The 20,963-nt window shown below is 49.9% G+C and overlaps 3 protein-coding genes across 3 annotated transcripts in view; 1 reads left to right on the top strand and 2 right to left on the bottom strand.

The window, feature by feature from the left end:
• The window catches only part of PtA15_14A6 (uncharacterized protein), a gene marked incomplete at both ends in the record, with an annotated part of 41,624 nt that extends 21,635 nt beyond the window's left edge, over positions 1 to 19,989 (top strand). The window contains one exon of the mRNA XM_053163240.1: positions 19,965 to 19,989. Within this exon, the coding sequence (XP_053026681.1) occupies positions 19,965 to 19,989 (25 nt within the window). The remainder of the gene's footprint in view (positions 1 to 19,964) is intronic.
• A 227-nt stretch (positions 19,990 to 20,216) lies between these two features.
• PtA15_14A5 (uncharacterized protein) lies at positions 20,217 to 20,513 on the bottom strand (the record flags this gene model as incomplete). Its single annotated transcript, XM_053163229.1, has 1 exon — positions 20,217 to 20,513. The coding sequence occupies one exon, from the start codon at positions 20,511 to 20,513 to the stop codon at positions 20,217 to 20,219; it is 297 nt and encodes a 98-aa protein (XP_053026680.1).
• A 231-nt stretch (positions 20,514 to 20,744) lies between these two features.
• On the bottom strand, positions 20,745 to 20,963 carry PtA15_14A4 (uncharacterized protein; the record flags this gene model as incomplete). The annotated part of the gene is made up of 1 exon (XM_053163218.1): positions 20,745 to 20,963. One exon carries the CDS (start codon positions 20,961 to 20,963, stop codon positions 20,745 to 20,747), a length of 219 nt encoding a protein of 72 aa, XP_053026679.1.

Genomic DNA, 20,963 nt, shown 5'->3' with positions numbered 1-20,963 from the left:
TGCCAACGTCACCATGGTCAGCATGTTCTCGGTAACGCCACTTGTGCTCCCTACAGTTCTGGACTCAGGGGCTTCCCACCATATGTTCAACAACCCAGCCTTCTTCTCCAAAACCTCCGACTGCAATATTCCCATCAGCACGGGAAAAAACTCGATTGACTTGACGGCCACCAAAATTGGCACTGCCAGCGTCATTGACTCCCGGGGAAAGATTGTCACTCTCAAGGAATGTCTATACGTTCCTGGCCTGACTCGCAATTTGCTTTCCATGGGTCGGTTCCTTTGCACCTCCGTCAACATCTCTAGGATCAATGATCTCTGCACAGTGGCGATCACCGGGATGGCAACCTTCGACTGTGTTCTTTGCAACGACATACTCGAGCTCAAAGACAACATAGGCCCGCTACCTCCGGCCACATTGGCACTCGTCACTAAAACACACTCTGGAGGGACCACCGCCTTCAAAACCTGGCATGCAAGACTTGGACACGCAGGAGTCGCCAGAATAAGGGAAGCCACATCTGATCCAAATCTTGTCAGCGACTCGGCTTGCGACACCTGCATGAAAGGAAAAGTGTGCCGTTCCCCCTTCAAGAGCCACTTTGACAAGACCTCTCATCCCTTGGAGGTTGTTCACGGTGATCCCGTTGGACCTATCACTCCAGCGACGAATGCTGGGTCCAGGTACTTTCTCACTCTTGTCGATCAACACACCGGATATATCAGCGTCACTCTTCTCAAGCAGAAATCGGATGCGACACCGGCAATTGCCGACTTTCAGCGCTTCTTTGAACAACAAACCGGCCATCATATCAAGAAGTTCTTCACTGATAGTGGTGGGGAGTTCTGCAACCAAGAACTCTCTGACACCCTTTGCAACGATGGCATCCAACATAACGTCTCACCGCCCTACACCCCTCAACACAACGGCGTTGCTGAACGAGCAAACAAGACAATCATTAACATGTCCCAATGCATGTTGGTCCAATCAGGCCTTGCAAAAGAGTGGTGGGGCGAGGCAGTGCTCACAGCCATGGCCACCACCAACTGTCTCACCTCATTGAGCAAAAGCAAAGTCAGCCTGCTTGAACGTCTTTTCGGAAAGCCTCCCAATATGTCCTTCTTTCGACCTTTTGGATGCAAAAACTGGGTCGTCAAGCCCAACCAACTCCGTGCGGCCAAGTTTGACCCCATAGCATGGGAAGGTATCTTACTTGGATACACAAATGACTACTCTTTGTACAGAGTGGTTTGCCTCGATGACAAGAAGATCATTGAAACTCGGAATGCATACTTCAATGAGTCTGTTTTTCCCTCCCTCTCGGCACTAAACCCCAGCGTTGACATGTACCCCAAAGATTGCCTTCCGGACTTCTCTGGGGTTGCACCCCTTCCTCTCACGACCTACAACAGCAATGATGAAGATCACTCCGCACCTGTTCCCTTGTCCAAAGACTTGTCCCCACCTGGGAACCCTGAAGATGATGATAACATGGACATCAATGATGAATCTGAACCTGAACCGCCAAGGCAGCGCCTCATCCTTCGCCTGGGTCCTCACCCCACCAGGATTTCCAGCGACGTGGACTCCTTGAACATTGTGAATCATCCTCAACGACCTGCAGTGACCTACAGCACGCTCACCGTTGAGCCCAGCAACCACTTTCAAGCAATGTGATGTGATGAACGCAAACATTGGATGTCGGCCAAGCTGAAAGAAATCCAGAACATGAAAGATCACAACGTTTGGATCAAAACTCCTTGGCTTCCTTCTCACTCAGTGATCCCCTCGACCTGGGCCTACAAGAAAAAACTCGGATCTGACAATCAGGTCACCAAGTACAAAGCAAGGATCTGTGCGCAGGGATTTCGTCAGACCTATGGATTGAACTTTGACGTTGAAGATGCCCCCACGGGGAAACCCTCGTCGCTGCGTCTCCTTCTCTCCCATGCTGTTTCCAACTCTCTCCTGATTCATCAACTGGATGTCAAAAGCGCTTTTCTCACGTGCGACCTGGAAGAGACAGTCTACATGCTTCCGCCTCCTGGCTACAAAACCGACGAAAACATCGTGCTTCATCTTCAGAAGGCCATCTACGGGCTCAAACAGGCTTCTCTCGCCTGGTACAAACGGCTTAGTCGATTCCTTGTCTCCATTGGCTTTGTCATCTCCATTGCCGACCCATGCGTCTTTTGGAGCACCTCCCCCAGCCCTCTCTGGATCTTTGCCCAGGTTGATGACCTCATAATTATCGGCGCGGACCCTGACTCCTTTCGCGTCCAAATGGCGGCGGAGTTCACCATCAAGTACATGGGGGATGCGTCGTTTCTCCTTGGAATGAAGCTCGAACGGTCACTGGGAGGTTTCGTCCTGCATCAGGCGCAGTACATCAAACGCAAGCTAGTTGAATTCGACATCGCTTCCCTTCCCACCGCGTCCTGCCCTCTTGATCCGCGCACCCACCTCGCCAAAGCTAGTCACGCCGACGTTGCCCGACTTGTCCCACTCAACGTTAACTACCGAGCTCTCATCGGTTCACTCAACTACCTCAGCATCTTGACACGTCCCGACATTTCGTTCGCTGTTAGCAAGCTCTCTCATTTTCTTGAGAGCCCTGGGCTCTTGCACTTCACTGCAGTGGTACAGGTTTTCCGCTAACGTAAAGGATCCATCAATTGTGGATTGCTCTTTCGGCCGTCTGTTTTGACTCCCCTGGTTTGCTCGGTTGATGCTGACTGGGGCAATTGTCCCGACTCAAGACGCTCTCACACGGGCTACATGGTACTCTGGAACAATCACCTGGTTTCATGGAAATTGACCAAGCAGTGCACCGTCTCCTTGTCATCATCGGAGGTGGAGTACAAAGCCCTCACGGATGCTAGCAAGGAGCTTGCATGGATCAGCAATCTCATGAAGGAAATCTTCTCCGACTCCCCGCAAACGACTTCCATCATCCGCGGCGCCATTGACCTTGCTCGCAGTGAGACCAGTCAAAACAGCTTCCAAACCAAGCATATGGATCTTCGCCTTCACTTTGTGAGGGAACTAATCCACCTCAAGACCATCAGCCTTCAGTATGTCCCTTCCTCCAGCAACATCGCCGACTTCCTCACAAAGCCGGTCTGTCGCAGCAAGATTGTCCAGGCGCTTCAACCCCTCACTGGGGACGCCACCAGCATCTCTGCTTCGCGCTCCAACGCACGAAGCACGGCAGCCTGTCAGGATTTGGGCCATGGCCCGACAGGCCCGGGCGCAGCTCCTGAGCTCCTCAACTCAAAGGTAGCCAAGACAACCATCTCGTCTCCTGTATCAAACACCCACACACCCACTCGTAAGTACAACACTTCTTCATTCTCCTGTATCGTTGTACCGAAGCAACCAAACCGGTCCATATGATAGAAAAACTAACCAGTTCGTTGCAATACCGTCCGCATTAGACGACGAGAGCATGGACTGAGAAACAAATCAGAACATACAGGAAGAAACAACCCTGTCGCCTGAACCAAACCAGCTACAAGCAACAACCGAGCGCACCACCCGACTTGTAGAGAAAACTTTGGACCCTGTGGCTTAACCAGGCCATCAACAAACCCGTGAGTATCAGCAGAAGCTCCACCTGCTACTCGGGTATAAAGACTCTAACCCTCAACCTCATCTTTATTGTTCCTCAGTACTCACTTCCTTGTTCACCAACCACACATCAGCTCAACCATATCACCTCTCCTGCTCACCAAAATCAGATCACACACCTCAGCACACTCGACAAACCACAGCTCTATTCTCCTGTTCTTCCATTTATTTCTTTGTTATCATCAACAGCTTGCGACGACCTCGTACCGCACTCTTGTTCTTCTCAGACCGCGGTTCTTTCTATTTTTCATTCTCACTTTGCCTACCCCTGCCCTTAAGGTACACCATCACAACTTGTCTTTCTTTTTATCTCATGAAGATTACCATGAGCTGACCAAAGTGAAATATAATCCTTAAGTCTTGCCATTCTCACAGAGGCCAGCCAGAAAGACTCCCCCGCCGAGTTCAGGATCAGAGGCGGAGGACATGGACGCAGAGAGCGAGCTGTTTGAGCGCTCTCCAGCTGCTACGTCCCCAGACCCGGTTTCTAAAGCTCCCGTGGCGCCGATACCGGCTGCCAAGTCAGGACCACCTCAGCCTAAGGTTCGTTTTGAGAGGGGCATCGCCAAAGAGCATCCGAACGCGGTCGATGGCGTGCTCAAGAAGATATCAGACCTCTCGGTCCCGAATTTGACGGTTTCTGAGATATTCGCCATCTCCCCAGCGGTCGCGGACAGCATGAAGAAGTGGGTTTCCAGGCGACGCGTGGAGGTGGGCGTTGGCGAGTTCCGAGTGTTGTCAGGCACTCTCATGGAGGAGTCCCCGGATCAGGCGGACTAAAATCGGCTCTATTCGTGCCCGTTGGGGTACCTCCCTTTTCTGATCGGTGAGGAGGGAGGCAACGCGGCCCCTTTGGTGGACTCAGGATCTCAGCTGAATCTGATTTCCGACGCGAAGGCGACAAAGCTCAACCTCAGCCCTTGCGTAAACTTCAGCTCAGCGGTTTATGGTATTGGAAACCAGGCCTGCAAGCTCGTCGACGTAGCTGAAGATGTCCCAATCAGGATTGGCAAGTCAATTGTGGGCACGTGCCACTTTTTGATTACGCGTATGGATGGGCCCATCATACTGGGCCGGCCCTTTCTCATGGATTTCGACGCGACATTGACCTTCTCTGGTCAATTAGGCGAGAGGATTCTCCTCCCGGACTCGAATGGATGGCGGATCAAAGTCTCTCTTTGTGCGATCGACTCTGGCCGGTGGGAGCGCGATTTCCCCGGAGGAGGGAGGAAGGCGGTGCTGACCCGTGCTGGGAAAGCCCGCGAGGACCCTATTGAGGGCCAGCATTTTTTGTAGATAAGGTCGGCTCGGGAAGCGGCAGATTTAATGTAGAGTCTCGCAGTCTCGCCGCTGAGTCAACTTTGAATCAAGAGTCTCAAGGGCGCAATTTCTTTTCCTTTTCTCACGGTGGTTGTCAAAATAATAAAACTGAAAAACAATTCAAAATCCTTAAAAATCCTAAAAATAGCCTGCCTATCTCTGAATCATTTTCATCAAGTTTTCCCGGTTTCTCATCAAGATTTCCTGATTCCTCAAGCCCTCTTCTGGCTTCTTCCTCAAATCTCTAGTCTCTGGCGCAGTCTTTGGGCGATGGTTCGCGGGTATTGGCGCACAATGAGGAAATGGTGTTACACGGAGGCTGGGAGGAGTAAAAGTAAGTTCCTCCCAATTATGCACCTCTGGGCTAGATGCTCCCTTGTCGTCAAAAACTCTACCATGCGCCACACTCGTGAGCCAAGAACAAACTCCAATCTCTTCTCATGTTCCAGGAGGACCTTCATCCCATCCGGAACGTCTCCGCGACAAGAATAAACTCCCCTTGCCGCGCTCTTTGCAAGGAACTCAGGACGCGTTTAGGGGGACGTTGTGGTAGAGGGAAAAGTGGAAAAATAAAAAGTTTTTTCTATGCCACATAATTACTCATACTAGGCCTCAAGATACCATCAAATGGACCCCAGAAATGGATCCTACGGCCAATTTCACCCCTATTCACCACTGGAATGGTCATTACAACCCCACTGGATAAGAAGTTACACCTCTGTGGACCCCACCAAACACCTATCACATGGCCAGCCCCAGTAACCCAGCTGTCACCTGCCCCAACCAAGTTTCACAGTAGTACACTTATACATATCACAGGATACAAACATACATCTCCCTGTCAGGCTACACTCATTACATATTAACTAGATACACTCCTTTATATACATAGTATGACATCATTTACACTGTTTCTGCAGCCTCAGACTTTGTGTATACACTAATTTCCCCTGGATGACAGCTCATGCAGTCTACTGTCACCTCATGCATGCGTTAGAATGTTCTTTTTTATATTCTGACATCATGTATGCACCCCTGGCATGTTTAGAATGTTCTGTTGTATATTCTGACACCATTCATGCGCCCCTGAGGGGTTATGACATCATTTGTATCTACTCCCACCAGCTAAAATCCCTCACCCTGTTGTCTAGATTAGGTGAAACCCTAACCCACAAGCCCCTTTGGGGCTCCACTTTTGTCTATAAAAGGAGCTCTCTCCACCCCCAGTACTGTGGTCTGCTCCCCAGTTCCTCACCCAGAACTCACAGGTCACCCAACACTCATCCACACTCAAATCCTAAAACCCTTATAACAATAAATCAACCCTTATAACAAAAATTCAACCCTTATAACAAAGTAATTAAAAAACTTACACGTTGCCGGTCAAACAGATTTCATCTGGAACAGACCAGACCTATCACTTAATAAAACTTGCCAAGCTGAGCTTGGTGGGTCTTGTTGACTGATAACAAAAGGGCAGAGCTTGCAACTCCACCATACCCTTCACCATTCAGCAAAAGGGTTTCATTACCACTTTTGAGTCTTACAACGTTTCAGGATTCTCTGCAAGTTCTTGGTTGCTATAAGTTTCAGGATTTGTTTCAGGAATCCCCTCAAGATGAAAGTCTGTCAAGCTTCCCAGATTCAAAGGGCCGGGCGTATGAGGAGGAAATTGATGTTTTGCGGAGGCTGGGAGGATTAAAAGTAAGTTCCTCCCAATTATGCACCTCCGGGCAAGATGCTCCTATGTCTTTGTCAGCATTACATGCCACCGCTGTGAGCTGCACCCCGAATTTTGGTTTCTTGGCATCTTTAGGCGGCGCGGCGGCCATTGGAAGTCTTCTCCGCAACAAGGATAAACTATTTTCTTGGACCCTGGATTGTGAGGGTGGTGTGGCGGAGTTTGGACCGCCGTGGAGGTCATTTGGGGTAGAAGTAAGTTCCTCCCAATGTGCACCTCCAAGGCGTGATGCTCCGCCACCTTTGAAAGCCCTACCACACGCCACACTTGTGAGCCACTCCTATCCGTCTGGTCTCCCTTTCTCAGAGAAGGCAGCGTTTGAGGACAGCGCAGAACATCGGACCTGGTGGTTTCTTGAATGTGGGCTCAATCATTGCGCGCAGCTGGCGCTTGTGGACTCGTGGAAGGAGGGCGGATTTCCCTCTTTCGCGGCTAAATACAAACCGGTGGCGCAAAAAGTCAAGCCGGTGAATCAACCCATGCCGCAGAGCCTCAACCCTCCGCTGCAGCGCCCTCCCCTGTCTCGTGATCCTTACCGCGGGCTTTTGCGTTCCTTGGCCGGCCCCTTTGCGCCGTGCGGACAAGTTACGGAGCAGAGTCTTCAAGTAGTCAATTTTGGTCCTTCAGGGTGGCTATACCCGGCGGAGTTGGATCTCAAAAAGAAAGTGTTGGCAGAAAGAAACCTTTCCATAGCTTTTGACAAGTCTCATCGCGGTTTGCTTAAGGAGTCATACGGGCTTCCTTACATTATACCTGTTGTGGGGCGCGAACCTTGGCAGAAGAAGAAGATTCCTATCCCTGCGGCCAAGATGGAAGAATACACGAGGATCATCCGCAAGCGTGTCCGCAACGGCCTCTAAGAACAATCTACGTCAAGTTAAACAAGTCCTGTTTTCTGCGTGTTGAAAGGCAACAGCAAGCAGCAGATAGTCCACAACCTCCAGCCATTGAATAAAGTCACAATTTGAGATGCCGGTGTCCCTCCGGCTACTGAAGAATTCGTAGAATCCTTTTCTGGCCGCGCTTGCTATGGTCTTGGAGACATCATGGGCGGCTACAACAAGCGCGCTCCGCATCCAATCTCAAGGCCACTCACAACGTTTGATACGCCGCTTGGAAGGTTCCAGCTCACCCGGCTCCCTCAAGGCGCAACGAATTCTGTTGCAGTGTATCAGGCTCAAATGGTTTGGATTCTTCAAGATGAAATCCTGGAGCACGCGGGTGTTTTCATTGATGATGGTGGGATCAAAAGCCCAGTGTTGGATTACGACAATGAAGTTCTAGATTGGCACTCCGGAATTGGGTGCTTCATCTGGGAATATGCTGAAACCCTGGAGCGCGTCTTGTTCAGAATTGAAGAATCCGGTTTGACTGTGTCGGCGTCAAAGCTCGCGGCGTGTGTGCCTGCTTTGGAGATCGTGGGCCATGTAGTGTGCAAGGAGGGCCGTCGTATGGCGAAGAGCAAGGTCAATAAAATCCTCTCTTGGCCAACCCCGGTTAATGCGACGGAGGTGCGCGGGTTTTTGGGTGTTGTTGTGTACATTAGGATCTTCATCCCCTCCCTGTCTCAACTCTGTTTGCCACTTTGCCGCCTGACACTCAAGGACGCTGATTTTCTTTGGACTCCGGATTGCAAGGACGCGTTTGAGGAGCTGAAGCTCATTGTTGGGAAGGACATTGTCCTCGTCAAGATTGATTACGGACCGGAGGCGGGAAAAATCAAGCTTGCGGTAGATTCCAGCTTTCACGCAGCTGGTGCAGTCCTCTCCCAGGAAGATTTGAATGGGTTGGACCGGCCTGCCCTCTACGAGTCCTTGCTGTTTTCCAATGTCGAGTCAAGGTACTCTCAGTCAAAACTGGAGTTATGTGGTGTTGCTAGGATCCTCAAGAAGCTCCAGACCATCTTGTGGGGGCAGCATTTCGAGCTCCAGGTCAATGCGCAGTCCCTCATTCAAATGATCAACGCGCCAATGACGCGCTGGGTGGCTTTCATCCAACTTTTTTCCTTTGACATTGTCCACCGCCAAGGGTGAAAGCGCTGCGCTTCAAAAAGCGCAGCGCAGCGTGAAGCGCAGCGGTTTTGGTGGCCGCTGCGCTGCGCTGAAAGTAGCGGCCCCGCCCGCTGCGCTACCGCTTTTCGTGTCTGGCAAGAAGCGGGGACCCGCTACTTTCAGCGGTAGCGCAGCGGAACCATCGCTGCGCTACCGCTTTTTGACCTGGCCGCGTAGCGCTCCCCCACTGCCAGCCAAAAAAGCGCAGCGCGGCGCAAAGCGCAGCTGTTTTGGTGCCCGCTGCGCGGCGCTGAAAGTAGCGGCCCCGTCCGCTGCGCTACCGCTTTTTGGGTCGGGGAAAAAGCGGGCCCTCGCTATTTTCAGCGGTAGCGCAGCGGGACTGGCGCTGCGCTACTGCTTTTTGGCTGACCGCGCAGCGGTTTCCCGCTGCGCTGCGCTAAAAGACGGCTTTTTTGTAGCGCAGCGCAGCGTTTCAGCCTTGCCACCGCCCGGGTAAATCCTTCACCATGCCGGACGGCCTCTCCCGCCGCCCTCAAGGCGACGAAGACTCAGATCCTCCCTCTTCAGAGTTTGACAAGGATTTGCCGGCGATTAGACCTCTGCTTTCCTTTTCCGTGGACACGGCTTCAGGCTACTCTGGGTATCAAGAAGGCTTTTGGCGCCAAATGGAGATCTTCCTGGCGACTTTGGCTCAGCCTGATGGCTCCGAAGCGCAGGAGTTTCACGCTTTGAAGCGTAGATCCGTGGATTTCTTTCTGCAAGCAGGCCGTCTCATGAAGCGCGGCAGCCCTTTGCCGCGCATCGTCGTAACCATTCCAGCAAAGCAAGACTTGATCCTGTGTAAGCTTCACAAGAACTTGGGCCACCGTGGCACCGCAGAGACCTATCGACGTGTTTTGGAGCGCTTCTGGTGGCCATCTCTCAAACAATCTGTGGCGCGTTGGTGTCAGAGTTGCAAGGCTTGTCAGAAGAAAGACCTCAGGCGCCCTCAAGAACTGCGTTATCCAACCGGAGAATAAACAGTTTTTGGCCGTGTTTCAATGGACACTGTTCATCTCAAGGCTAGTGGCGCTAAATATCTGATTGTGGCTCGTGACGACTTCTCAGGGTGGGTTGAGGCCAAGATCCTGAATAATCTCACTTCGGAGGCAGTGGCAGCTTTTCTACAAGAGAACTGGACGATGCGCTACGGACTAGCGCGCTCTTATTCAACAGACGGCGGATCCGAGTTTGGCGGTGCATTGGATGAGATGCTGCGTGAGCTCCCGGGCCAGCACCGCGTCTCTACACCCTATTATCCCAAAGGACAGGGCATGGTCGAGCATGGCCACGGACCGCTCAAGTCTGCTTTGGTAAAGCTGGCCGGTGAGAGCGGGAAGAATTGTTGCAAGTACCTGCCCCTTGTGCTTTTTTCCGACCGGATCTCCACCAAGAGGACGACCGGCTACTCCCCCTATGAGATTTTTTTTGGCCAGTGCGCAGTGCTTCCCCTGGATCTTGAAATTGAATCTTATCTTTGCGTCAACTGGGACGCGGTGAAGGACACGTCCAACCTCCTTTTTGCGCGCTCCCGGCAAATAGAGCGCAGCGAGGAGACTCGTGGTATTGCTTAAAAGAAGCTGATGGACGCGCGGGGTGACTCCTTGCGCTATTGGGAAGAGAAGAACGCGGCACGGATTCAAGAACCCCTCCAACCTGGCAATTGAGTTCTTGCTTTCAATAGGTCTTTGGAGACGCAGTGGGGGCAGTTGTTTGCCCACCGCTGGAACGGCCCCTACCGCGTCGTGAAGCAGGTTCCCGGCGGCTCCTATGTTCTTGCAGAGCTTGACGGCACGGAGTTGAAAAGGTGTTTTGCCGCGGATCAGGTGAAAAGGTTTTATTCCCGTGAGGACTTTCCTGACCAGAAGTAAGTTCCTCTCCTGGTATGCACTTCCTGGGTAGCTACTACCGTCACGTCAAAAACCTACTTCTTGCCACACTCGTGATCATTGCGTTGGCGCCCGGTTTTCTCCCCTTTGCCTTTAGGATCCTTTTCCCCCTCTTTCCTTTCTTTTCTTTTCTTTAGTGCACGGATGGAAGACGAGCAGTCTAGGGACAGACTGCAAGTGTGGTGGAGATGTGGTGATCATTTTTGTGGCGCCCGTGGCGCAGACAATTTTTCAAAGTTTCAGCCATCAAGACATCAACTCCCGGGGTGTCAAGATCAATCAGCGCGCCCGCGCGCGCGTCGGAATCCTCAAGGCCTATTAGGATCAAGATGGTGTTTTGGTTTCTTTTGTTTCTTTTGATCTATTTTGTTTTGTTTTGATTTCTTTCATGCGCGTGTTGAAGAGGATTTGCATGAGGAGGGTTGGTTTTTACATATGTCTTATCCCTGTTTATTCTGGTTTCTTTGTTTGGTTGAGTTGTTGTGGCTTGTTTCTTTCTGTTGTTGTTGCGCGCGCGCGCGCGCGCGCAGGTGTATGATGACCTGTCCAGGAGTGTCACAACCCCGGAGTCTGAGTTTAGCCTGAACTCAGACAATGGGGCAGTATGGGACTTCGTCTGAACCTTCTCAGATCACTCATCAAGATTCAATATCAATATTCCAACCTTACTGATCCTACCAGCGGGCTTCTGAGTTTTCCAAGCCTCTCGGCCCACTTCGAGTCCTTTTCTGAATCCTTTTAAGATCACATTTCCCGCCCCCTTTTGACCAGATCTTTCACAAAAAACAAACCACCGCCGACGAGGATCTAAACCCCGTCGCCTCTCGACAAAATCCCCCACCTCTTAGCGCTATCTCTTCAACTCCTTACAACCCTTTTCATGGATCACCGCGAAGGCAGCGCTAAGGCGCAATTCCCCTTCCAGTAACTGCCGACGGCCCAGCACCGGTCGGAGTTCCACACCCGTCATTGAGAGAATATATCCCTCTTGATGACTGGTCTGTACCGGTCATTGAGAGGGATCTGTCCTTTCAATGAGCGGGATAGACCGGTCATTGAGAGGATACATCCCTCTCAACAACCGTTCGGTCCCAGTCATCAAGAGGATACATCCCTCTTGATGACCGGTCAGTCCCAGTCATCAAGAGGGGCGTGTCCTCTTGATGACCGGCCTATCACAGTCATCAAGAGGGATCTTTCCTCTTGATGAACGGTCTATGCCGGTCATCAACAGGGGTGTGTCCTCTTGATGACCGGTACAAACTGGTCATTGAGAGGGATGGATCCTCTCAATGACCGGTCTATGCCTGTCATTGAGACAACACTGGGTCAATACAATTCAATACAATATTGGGCCAAATTTTGTATTGAATCGATCCCCGTTACCGTTAGCAGTAACAAGTTTTTTTGCGCGCTGTGCATATCAAAAAGTTATCTGCGTTACCATACCGTTACCGTTATGGTAAAGCAGATAACGTGGTAACGGCAGTATTAGAGCAAAAAAAAGGCTAAAAGAGCCAAACAAATCTTGATACTGCGGCAATATTGACTTCATATCAGCGGCAATATTGTAACGGCTTAAAAAAAAATCCAAAATTCAAACTGAATGTTGGTAATGTGCTGCCGTTACTGGTAACGGTACTGATAACGCAGTCAAAATTGATATGATATCAATATGTTACCGTTACTGGTATCTTATCGGCCCAGTGTTGATTGAGAGGAGTGTGTCTCTCAATGACCGGTCTATGCCGGTCATTGAGAGGGGTGTGTCCGCTTGATGACCGGCCTGTGCCGGTTATCGAGTGTACTGCCCTTGATGGCCGGCCTGTGCCGGTCATTGAGTGTACTGCCCTTGATGGCCGGCCTGTGCTGGTCATCAAGTGTACTGCCCTCAATTGCCGGCCTGTGCCGGTCATTGATTGTACTGCCCTCAATGGCCGGCCTGTGCCGGTCATTGAGTGTACATACTGCCCTCAATGGCCGGCGCAGACCGGCCATCAAGGGGGGGCTGGTTTTGGCGTGGCAGGGTGTTCACTCCATACCAGCCTGGAGTGCCGGGTTGGGCACTCCAAATGGGGGCTGGTTTTGGAGTGAACAATCCTCCACTCCAAAAATCTTGGAGTCGTCCGGAGTTCACACCTTTTTTGGTGTGCATCCGGCATTTTTTTGGCGTGCCTAAAGCCTGATACTTTTCTTATTGCTAGATGGTGGCGCTTATTAGCGACAAAACGCTACGCTACCGCTCTTCTTAGCGCGCTAAGCGCTAAAATAACATGTAATTGATGAGTGGTATGCGCTAACTTAGCAGCTATATTAGCGGGGAGCACTGAGCAGTATGCGCTAACTTGGCAGCTATATTAGCGGGGAGGCAACGGAGTCCCATATAATATCAATTCATGCTTGTAGAGTGTCACACTTTCATATATCTGAATTAAAAATAATGAAAAAACACACCTGATCCTCGGCCTGAGAGCCATCAAAGAAGTATAGCTTTGGTTTATCAAAGCCATCATTACCCTTTCTTGGTTTCTTGACCTTTGGGGCCTTTTTGGTCTCCTCATTGGAATCTTGTTCCAAATTGGGCAAATCATCTGGTTTGCTTGAGGTTTTGATTAGAGATTGCCGAGTGGACCCGGGTACCTGTGGCAGGTGCGGGTACCTGCGGTCATTTTGGGCATATTTAGATACCCGGACTCGGACCCAGCACCCGTAGGGCGGGTACCAGCGGTATCTGTGGCGGGTATCACGGGTACCGCCTACAATTCAACCCTCTAGCCGGTCTATGCCGGCTTCAAGGGTGGTGTAACCTCTTGATGACCGACACAGACCGGTCATCAAGGGTGTATATACCCTCTCAATGCCTGACCTGGGCCAGGTATTGAGAGGGTGTATGTATAACTTCTCAATGTCTGGTCTTTGCTGGACACCAAGAGGGCATACAGTCTTGATGACCGGCACAGACCAGACATTGAGAGGGTGTGTGCATACCCTCCCAATGTCCGGTCTTAGCCAATCATCAAGAGTTTACACCACCCTCAAAGCCGGCATAGACCATCATCAAGGGTGTAGATACCCTCTTGGTGCCCGGTCTGGGCCGGATATTGAGTGACAGCTCTGTTTATGAAACTTAAGGCAGAAAACCCGTCAAAATAAGGGTTTTGGGCCCTAGTACTATAGCTGTACTGATATAAACACTGGTAATTTAATTTACCAAACTTGTTACGTGGCTAATATGGCCACTACAAGGGTTTTAACACTCTGTAACAGAGGAGGAATTAATTATGTAATTAATAATATGTAATTATTAATTACAGGGAATTAATTTGGCGTAAAAGTAGGTGGTAAGCGCTTAAACTGATTGGCTGCTTGACAGAGGCGGTGGTCTTACGGCAACTACTTATAAGGATAAAGCTTTAAATATGCTAATAAGGGATTTTTGATGATTTAAAGGGTTTAATCCAGTGGATTTTACGTGCTGGGGATGGTTTATAAGGAAAAGTGGCTACACATGTAGCAGAGGAGAATATTCACGGCAAACTTACAGTTTATGGGCGGTGAATGATCTGGGGGATCTTTTCCTGAGGGCTAAATAGGCCTCTATTTATAGAGGGGACTTCAGTGGGCGTAAACACTGAGTCCTTTTCTCCCTATGGGAGTATCCAGGGGTGTAACCGTAAAAAAGGCTTGGCTGTGGGTAATTTAATTGTATTGTAATAGACTAATTTCCCTGACTCTGTCACATGACATGTTTATAACCAATTGTCATGTGAAAGAGCTTCAGTAGAAGTCTAAATAATACTTTCACGGGGTATTTTTACACGAGTAATATTACTCATTAATGTACAACAGTTTATTTTTATGTACATTGTTTGTTTTACTAAATTTATGTATGTAATATTATTTTTGGGCGCTTTCTGGGGCCAATTCTTATTTATACAATTAGTACATGGAGGAATAGGAACAAGGGGGTACTTTAAGTGGGTGACCCCCCTTAATTTATGATGAGGAATTTGATTCTGCAATAATAATTTAATAATTATTATTATTTACTAAGTTATTGCAGTCTTTTGGATACTTGATGTATCTCTAAGGCTGACATTGAGAGGGTATGTCTGCGTGTGAATTCTCGATGTCCGCTCTGTGCCGGACATCAAGTGTCAGCTCCGGTCTCTTTGGTGACACGGAGTTGATAGGGTTTTGAGTTCGCGCTGTAGCGGCTAGGATAGCGGCCAGAGGAATTAGGGCCACACTATAACCTTTTCAGGCCAATGGGAATAAACCACACCTCAACGCTGAATAGCGGAGGGGCTAGCTCCCTTAAAAATTTAAGGGGACGCTGCAATAACTCGAGCCAGGCGCCGTAGCTTATAAGGAATGAGCTTCTTATCTTCTAGGTTACAGGTGTTATAACACCCACCTGTACCTAGGAAAATACACAAAAGGGACTGAGGCTGTAAAAGAAGAAAGGTTAGTTGATTATTGTAAAACCCCACTCACTATGGTTCTAGTAAGGTGCACAAGTTTGTATGGTAATAATCTTGGGGGAGAAGATCTCTCCAGAGGAAAGATCCCCCCCTTTTATATTACAGGGACCTGATCCTCCTTTGAGTCAAGGCCCCAGAGGGATCCTTAACTCCAAGGAGGGAGAAGAGGTCCACGGAATTCAGAGGAGGAATTACATGAATAATTATTTATTCTCTCTATGTATGGTAAATCCATACAGAGATATACTCCATTAGTACATTATTATTCTCAATCAAGGTAAATACATAATAAGTGTGAAATCATACAGTTTAGTACATATAAAGTGATGATTGCAACAAAAGTAATATTATAAGGCAACAGGAGGGGTTGAACACAGGATCTTACACAAGATCAAGATCAACCTTAAGGTAGTCTTTAGCCATTGGGTTACATGAGATGTGATTATCATTGTAGGCAGATGGACAATTGTCTCAGTGGCTGACATCAAGAGTGTATGCCCCCTCGGTGTCCAGCAGGCCCAGCAGAGCGATTATCTGGCTGAGTTTCTGTCCCACAGTTTTCTATGTAATCTCCTATGTACCCTCATCCATATACTCCCCCCGCCCCTCGAGAAAAAAAAAAACTGCCAGTGTATTTTGCTGTAATCGCTCGGTCCGTCCGGCCAAAAACCCAGGCCCCCAAAGAATATCTGGCACGTTTCTCACGGGTCACTGTCCGGACCACTTTTGAGTCATTTGACCGGATAACATGATCCACGTGATCCGACCGAATAATCTTTCAGCCCACGGATGAGCCCTGGGTCATATGGTCAGAAGTGCGTTCCGGGGACCTGCTTCCCTTGTCGTGCCACCCATCCAGGACCCTCACGGGTTGCGTCCCCGCTGCGTGGGACCTGACTCCCTTGACCCCGACGTCCCCTTGTTGCGGGGTCGCGGCGACCATCCGGGTGCGTCCCCGATTGGTTGCCGTGGGCCCGCTGTGTACACCCTCCCGATGTCCGCTCTGTGCCGGACGTCAAGAGTGTATGCCCTCTCAGCATCCAGCATGCGCTGGACACCGACAGGGTTAGGTTTTCAGGGGCCATGATCGCGCTGCAAAAGTTTGTCCGCAACTGCTTGTCTCCAGACCTTTTGCAGCGGGTACCTGGACAGGTACCCGCCATCCAAAATTTACATACCCGGACCCACACACAACACCCGCGGGCGGGTACCCGCCCACGGATACCGGGTACCCACGGGCAATCTCTAGTTTTGAGAGTAGGCTGTACAGTGTAGGCAAGTTATCAATCATTATGAACCTAAGGATAATTAGCTATACAACCACCAAAAAAAAGCATACCTGACTGTCCGTTGCGGGAAGTGATACAGGTTCCTTGGTGTTTTTGCTTTTGATCTGGCCTCTGGGCTTGTTAATTGTGACACAACTAAGAGTTATATTTCTTTTTTTTAGAGCTAATGCTGATCGCATGACAAAGATAAAAGAAATAGAAAGACAAGAGTAGTTGATGTACCTAAGAGCGGATTCGCTCGGGTACTAAGGATAGAAGAAGCTGGCTGCTGTGCAGCTGTGGGATTGATAGATCTGCTGATGAGGACTATAGTCATCATCAGTAAAAGCTCTCCCTTATAGCGGAGAGTAAGGTAAGATTTCTCTTACTTTAGCTTGATGAGCCTGGAGCAATATTATCGCCAATACATGACGCGAGGGTACCGAGACTGCTAATGTCAAATGCTGGTAGCATGTTCGACTTATCAGTTTAGTACCTTTGCAGCTAGAGGCACAACAGTGATGGACTTACCTCTGTTTGCAGAGTTAGAGATCCTATCACGAAGGCTGGAACCTGATTGGTCTGGTTGGGCGTCGGGTGGGAGTGTGCTGTAACTTTAGACAGAAAGTCTAGTCAGCTACACTCCTCCTAGCTATGGCTATCCCAATCAGCAAGCTTACCTTGAAGGTTGCTTGGCTTGTTTGGGTCGCTTGGGCTCTGCGTTGGATGGTGACGTGGCTAAAAGTAAAGGGGCGGAGGAATTAGCTTTTGCTTGTTCCATCCACCTGGGAGCTGCATGCATATTGCATGCGCCTGGGAGTCGCGCCGGCTTACCTTGCTCCCTGGTAGGGTTAGGTTTAATAGCCTTGCGCTTCCTTTGATTCAGGGTTAACCCTGAATCCTGACATCCCGCCATGCTTTGAGCCGGTAGGCTGGAAGCACACGAAATTAAAGGTTTGATGCCAATGAGTTCGAGGGCTCTGCGAATGATTACGCGTCCTACTGGCTTTGTGAGAAAATCAGCCGCGTTGGCTTCGGATCGAATGTAGTTGAGCTGGATGAGTTTTCTGACCACCAGTTCTTGCACGAAGTGTAATTGAATTGACATGTGCTTGGTTCTGAAACTGTTCTGTGAATTTTCACTCTTAGCCAAGTCAATTGCTCCTTTATTATCGACTAGAACTTGGATTTGCTGGACTTCAGGACGAGTCTTCACCTCAGTTATCAAGTTTGTAAGCCATGCTAGCTCTCGCCCCAGGTCGGAAAGCGCTTTGTACTCGGCCTCCGTCGTTGACAAGGAGACTGTTGCTTGCTTGGACGATTTCCATGCGAGTAGATGAGTACCTGACATTATGGCGAATCCTGTTGAGGAGCGACGAGTGTCGGGACAATTCCCCCAGTCCGCGTCAACGTAGGCCTTCAGCGCGTTGTTGCTGTTCTTGATGTACGTGAGCCCCAGCCCCTTTGTGCCGGACAGGTATTGATAGACTTGAACTGCAGCGTGATAATGCAGCATACCCGGTGATTCGAGGTATTGGGATAGCGAGCTTACAGCATAAGATATATCGGGGCGCGTCAAGACGCTGAGGTAGTTTAGTGACCCAATAAGTGCTCGATAGTTTACACCAGTTTTGCAAAAATCTAGAATTTCTTGCTGAGTTGCCTTTCTGAGATAGGCTTTTGGATTGAGAGGGCATGAGGCCGGATGAAGCTTATCGAAGCCAAATTCTTCCAGCTTGCGTTGAATGAACTGAGATTGATTGATCTGAATAGCATTGTTGGTCCGCTTGATGTTCATTCCCAGCAAGAACTCCGCTTCCCCCAGGTACTTTATTCAAAATTCCGCCTCCATTTCCTCTTTGAATTTCAACGGGTTCTTGCTGACGAATACGAGATCATCAACATGCGCAAAGACATAGGTGTCTTTGCGACCAGGTACACCACGTCGATAGAAGACGCAGGGGTCTGCCACTGAGATAGAAAAGCCGATTGTTTTCAGGTAAGTCAACAGTCGGTTGTACCACACCAAGGGGGCTTGACGCAATCCGTAGATTGCTTTCTTCAGCTCCAGAACCGTGTTTGGCGGAAAATCGAGACCCGGGGGCGGTAAAAGAGTCACTTTGTCCTCGAGGGGACATGTCAGGAAGGCACTGCGCACATCAAGTTGATGTATCGCCAGGCCATTATCTACTGCAAAGGAGATGAACAATCACAATGCGCAAGGGCGGCCGGTTGGCGCAAAACGTGATTCAAAGTTTACGCCATGCGTTTGTTGAAAGCCTTGGGCGCAAATTTGTGCCTGGTACTCCGTAACCTTGTTGTCCGGGCCAAGCTTCTTTCTGAACGCCCACGTAGCCGGAATCCGCGCGTCAGTTGGTTCTCTAGCTCGCTGAAGCCACACATTGTGCTGCTTCATGTTAGCAGCCTCTTTTAGCTCGGCCTCCTTCCAGTTCATTGACTCGTCGGAGCACATTGCTTGTTTGTGATTGGCCGGGTCTGCCGAGACCGTTGTATGGAAGAGTTGCCGACGACTGTAGTTCTGAATATTGGCCGGATCAATGCTACTATTTATTTGCGTCGGATGCCTTGGACCGATGACTTTGATGACTCTAGCCGGATTTGAGGATTCAATTATCGAGCCTTCTTGGTCTGGGCTGCCATGCTCCTCGTCATCTTCTGGGTCGCCTTGATCCTCCCAACGCAGGCCAGGGACGTCGTGCCCAAGGATTTGATTGATTTCTTCCTCTTCCTCTCGCTCCTCATCATCAGCTTGTTCTTGTTCTGCGATTTGATCTTCCTCCAAGAAAGGTAACGGCTCCTCTGCAGTGAAGGACGGTAGTTTGTTGACACCAAAGGCGTTAAGACTTTTGTGCATTGCTGCACACTCCAGGAAGGTGTCTTCATCAAAGTGGACTTGCTTGGATGTCACTATTGATCTGTCCTTGGGTCAATAGATTTGATATGAGGAGAAATCATTGTCATAGCCCAGCATTACCCCGTCCCAGGCTATGGACCCAAATTTTTGTCCTCAATTTTGCTTTGGCTTGACAATCCACGCGCGGCATCCGAATGGCCTGAAGAACTTCTGATTTGGCTTCAGTTGAAACATTAGTTCAATAGGGGAAGCTCGACTTTTAGATAGTGAAGGTAGGCTGTTCGTCGTTGCTGTAGCTGACTTAACCGCTTCCCCCCACCATTCCGGGGCCATGTTGGCCTGCATCATTTGGGTCCGAGTCATTTCAATGACAGTGCGATTAGCCCGTTCCGCGAAGCCGTTGTGCTGCGGGGTGTAAGGTGGCGACACGTGATGTTGAATGCCGGCCTCCTTCAAGATTTCAGACAGGTTTTTGCTGACAAACTCGCCTCCGCCGTCCGTGATCAATCTCTTGACGGATTTGCCGGTTTGGTTTTCAAAGAATTTCTTGTACTCCAGAATGGCAGCCATTGCTCCGCTCTTTTCCTTTAAGATTCCCGTGTGTATGTAGCCGGAATATTGATCAACAATGGTCAGAAAGTATCGGGCTCCGTTATTGGTGGCTGGTGTTATTGGTCCAACTAAGATTGCGTGCACGGTGTGCAGCAGCTCAGTTGCGGCCTTGAAGTGACTATTGAAAGGGAGACGAGTAATCTTTCCCTTCATGCAGGCGTTGCAGGCCTTCGTTGCAGTAGGAGGCAGAGTTCTGCCAAGCATTGTTTCGATACGCTTCCTGCTCGCGTGTCCCATACGGCGGTGCCAAAGCTCAAACTCGCTTGTCCTCGACGAAGGTGCAGCCTCCGTAAGATTTGCCATTGGGCAGTCTTGCAGATCCCGTAAGCCTACAATCTCAAAGATTTAATTTGATGTGTCAACCGTGAGAGCACTCAAATCGTCAATTTTCACTTCGAATCCGCTTGGCGATGGAGTGATAGCTGCTTGATTCTCCATCAGTTGCGCGAATGAGATGAGGCTTTGAGTAAGGTTTGGGACATAGAGGGCGTCCCTAAGGAAAATGGTGGCCCCGTTTGAGAATTGGAGGGTTGCGTTGCCCTTAGCAACAGCAAACAATTCTTTCTGGTCCCATTTGTTACCGGTAGCAATGCTTACTTGCACCGGCGTGAACGTGTCGAACAAGTCGAAAGAATTTAACATATGGTGGCTTGCGCCTGAGTCAAGAACCATACGCAGACGCTCACTATCGCCATCAACACCTGTCAGGTAGCCAAAGGCTGGGCGTACAATGTTGGCCAAAGAGTTTCCATTGGGTGCTGCGGTTGTTACAAGGCCAGTTGGTGGATTTTGGCGTGATTTCTTGTAGAGACCGGGGTGCAGTGTCCAGCACTCTTCCTCCGGGTGGCCAAACAGCGGGTTGTGCTTGTGATCTCAGCAGGCATTTGGGTTTGGGCGGCGTTTTCTGGGATTATTGCCTCTGTTTGCAAACTGGGAGGCTTGCGTGGCAAGTGCCGTGGAGGAATTGCCAAAGGTAGCGTTGCCACGATCCATGGTAGCCGTGACAGCATCATGATGCACAATATCTCGCAGCTTTGCGATGATATGCTTGGGATTCGCTAAGAGTTCGGCGTTACTGATGAGGGTCTCCAT

The sequence above is a fragment of the Puccinia triticina genome, chromosome 14A, assembly GCF_026914185.1.
Source record: "Puccinia triticina chromosome 14A, complete sequence".
In the NCBI taxonomy this organism is placed as follows: domain Eukaryota; kingdom Fungi; phylum Basidiomycota; class Pucciniomycetes; order Pucciniales; family Pucciniaceae; genus Puccinia; species Puccinia triticina.
This window is presented reverse-complemented; position numbering and strand designations above follow the sequence as displayed.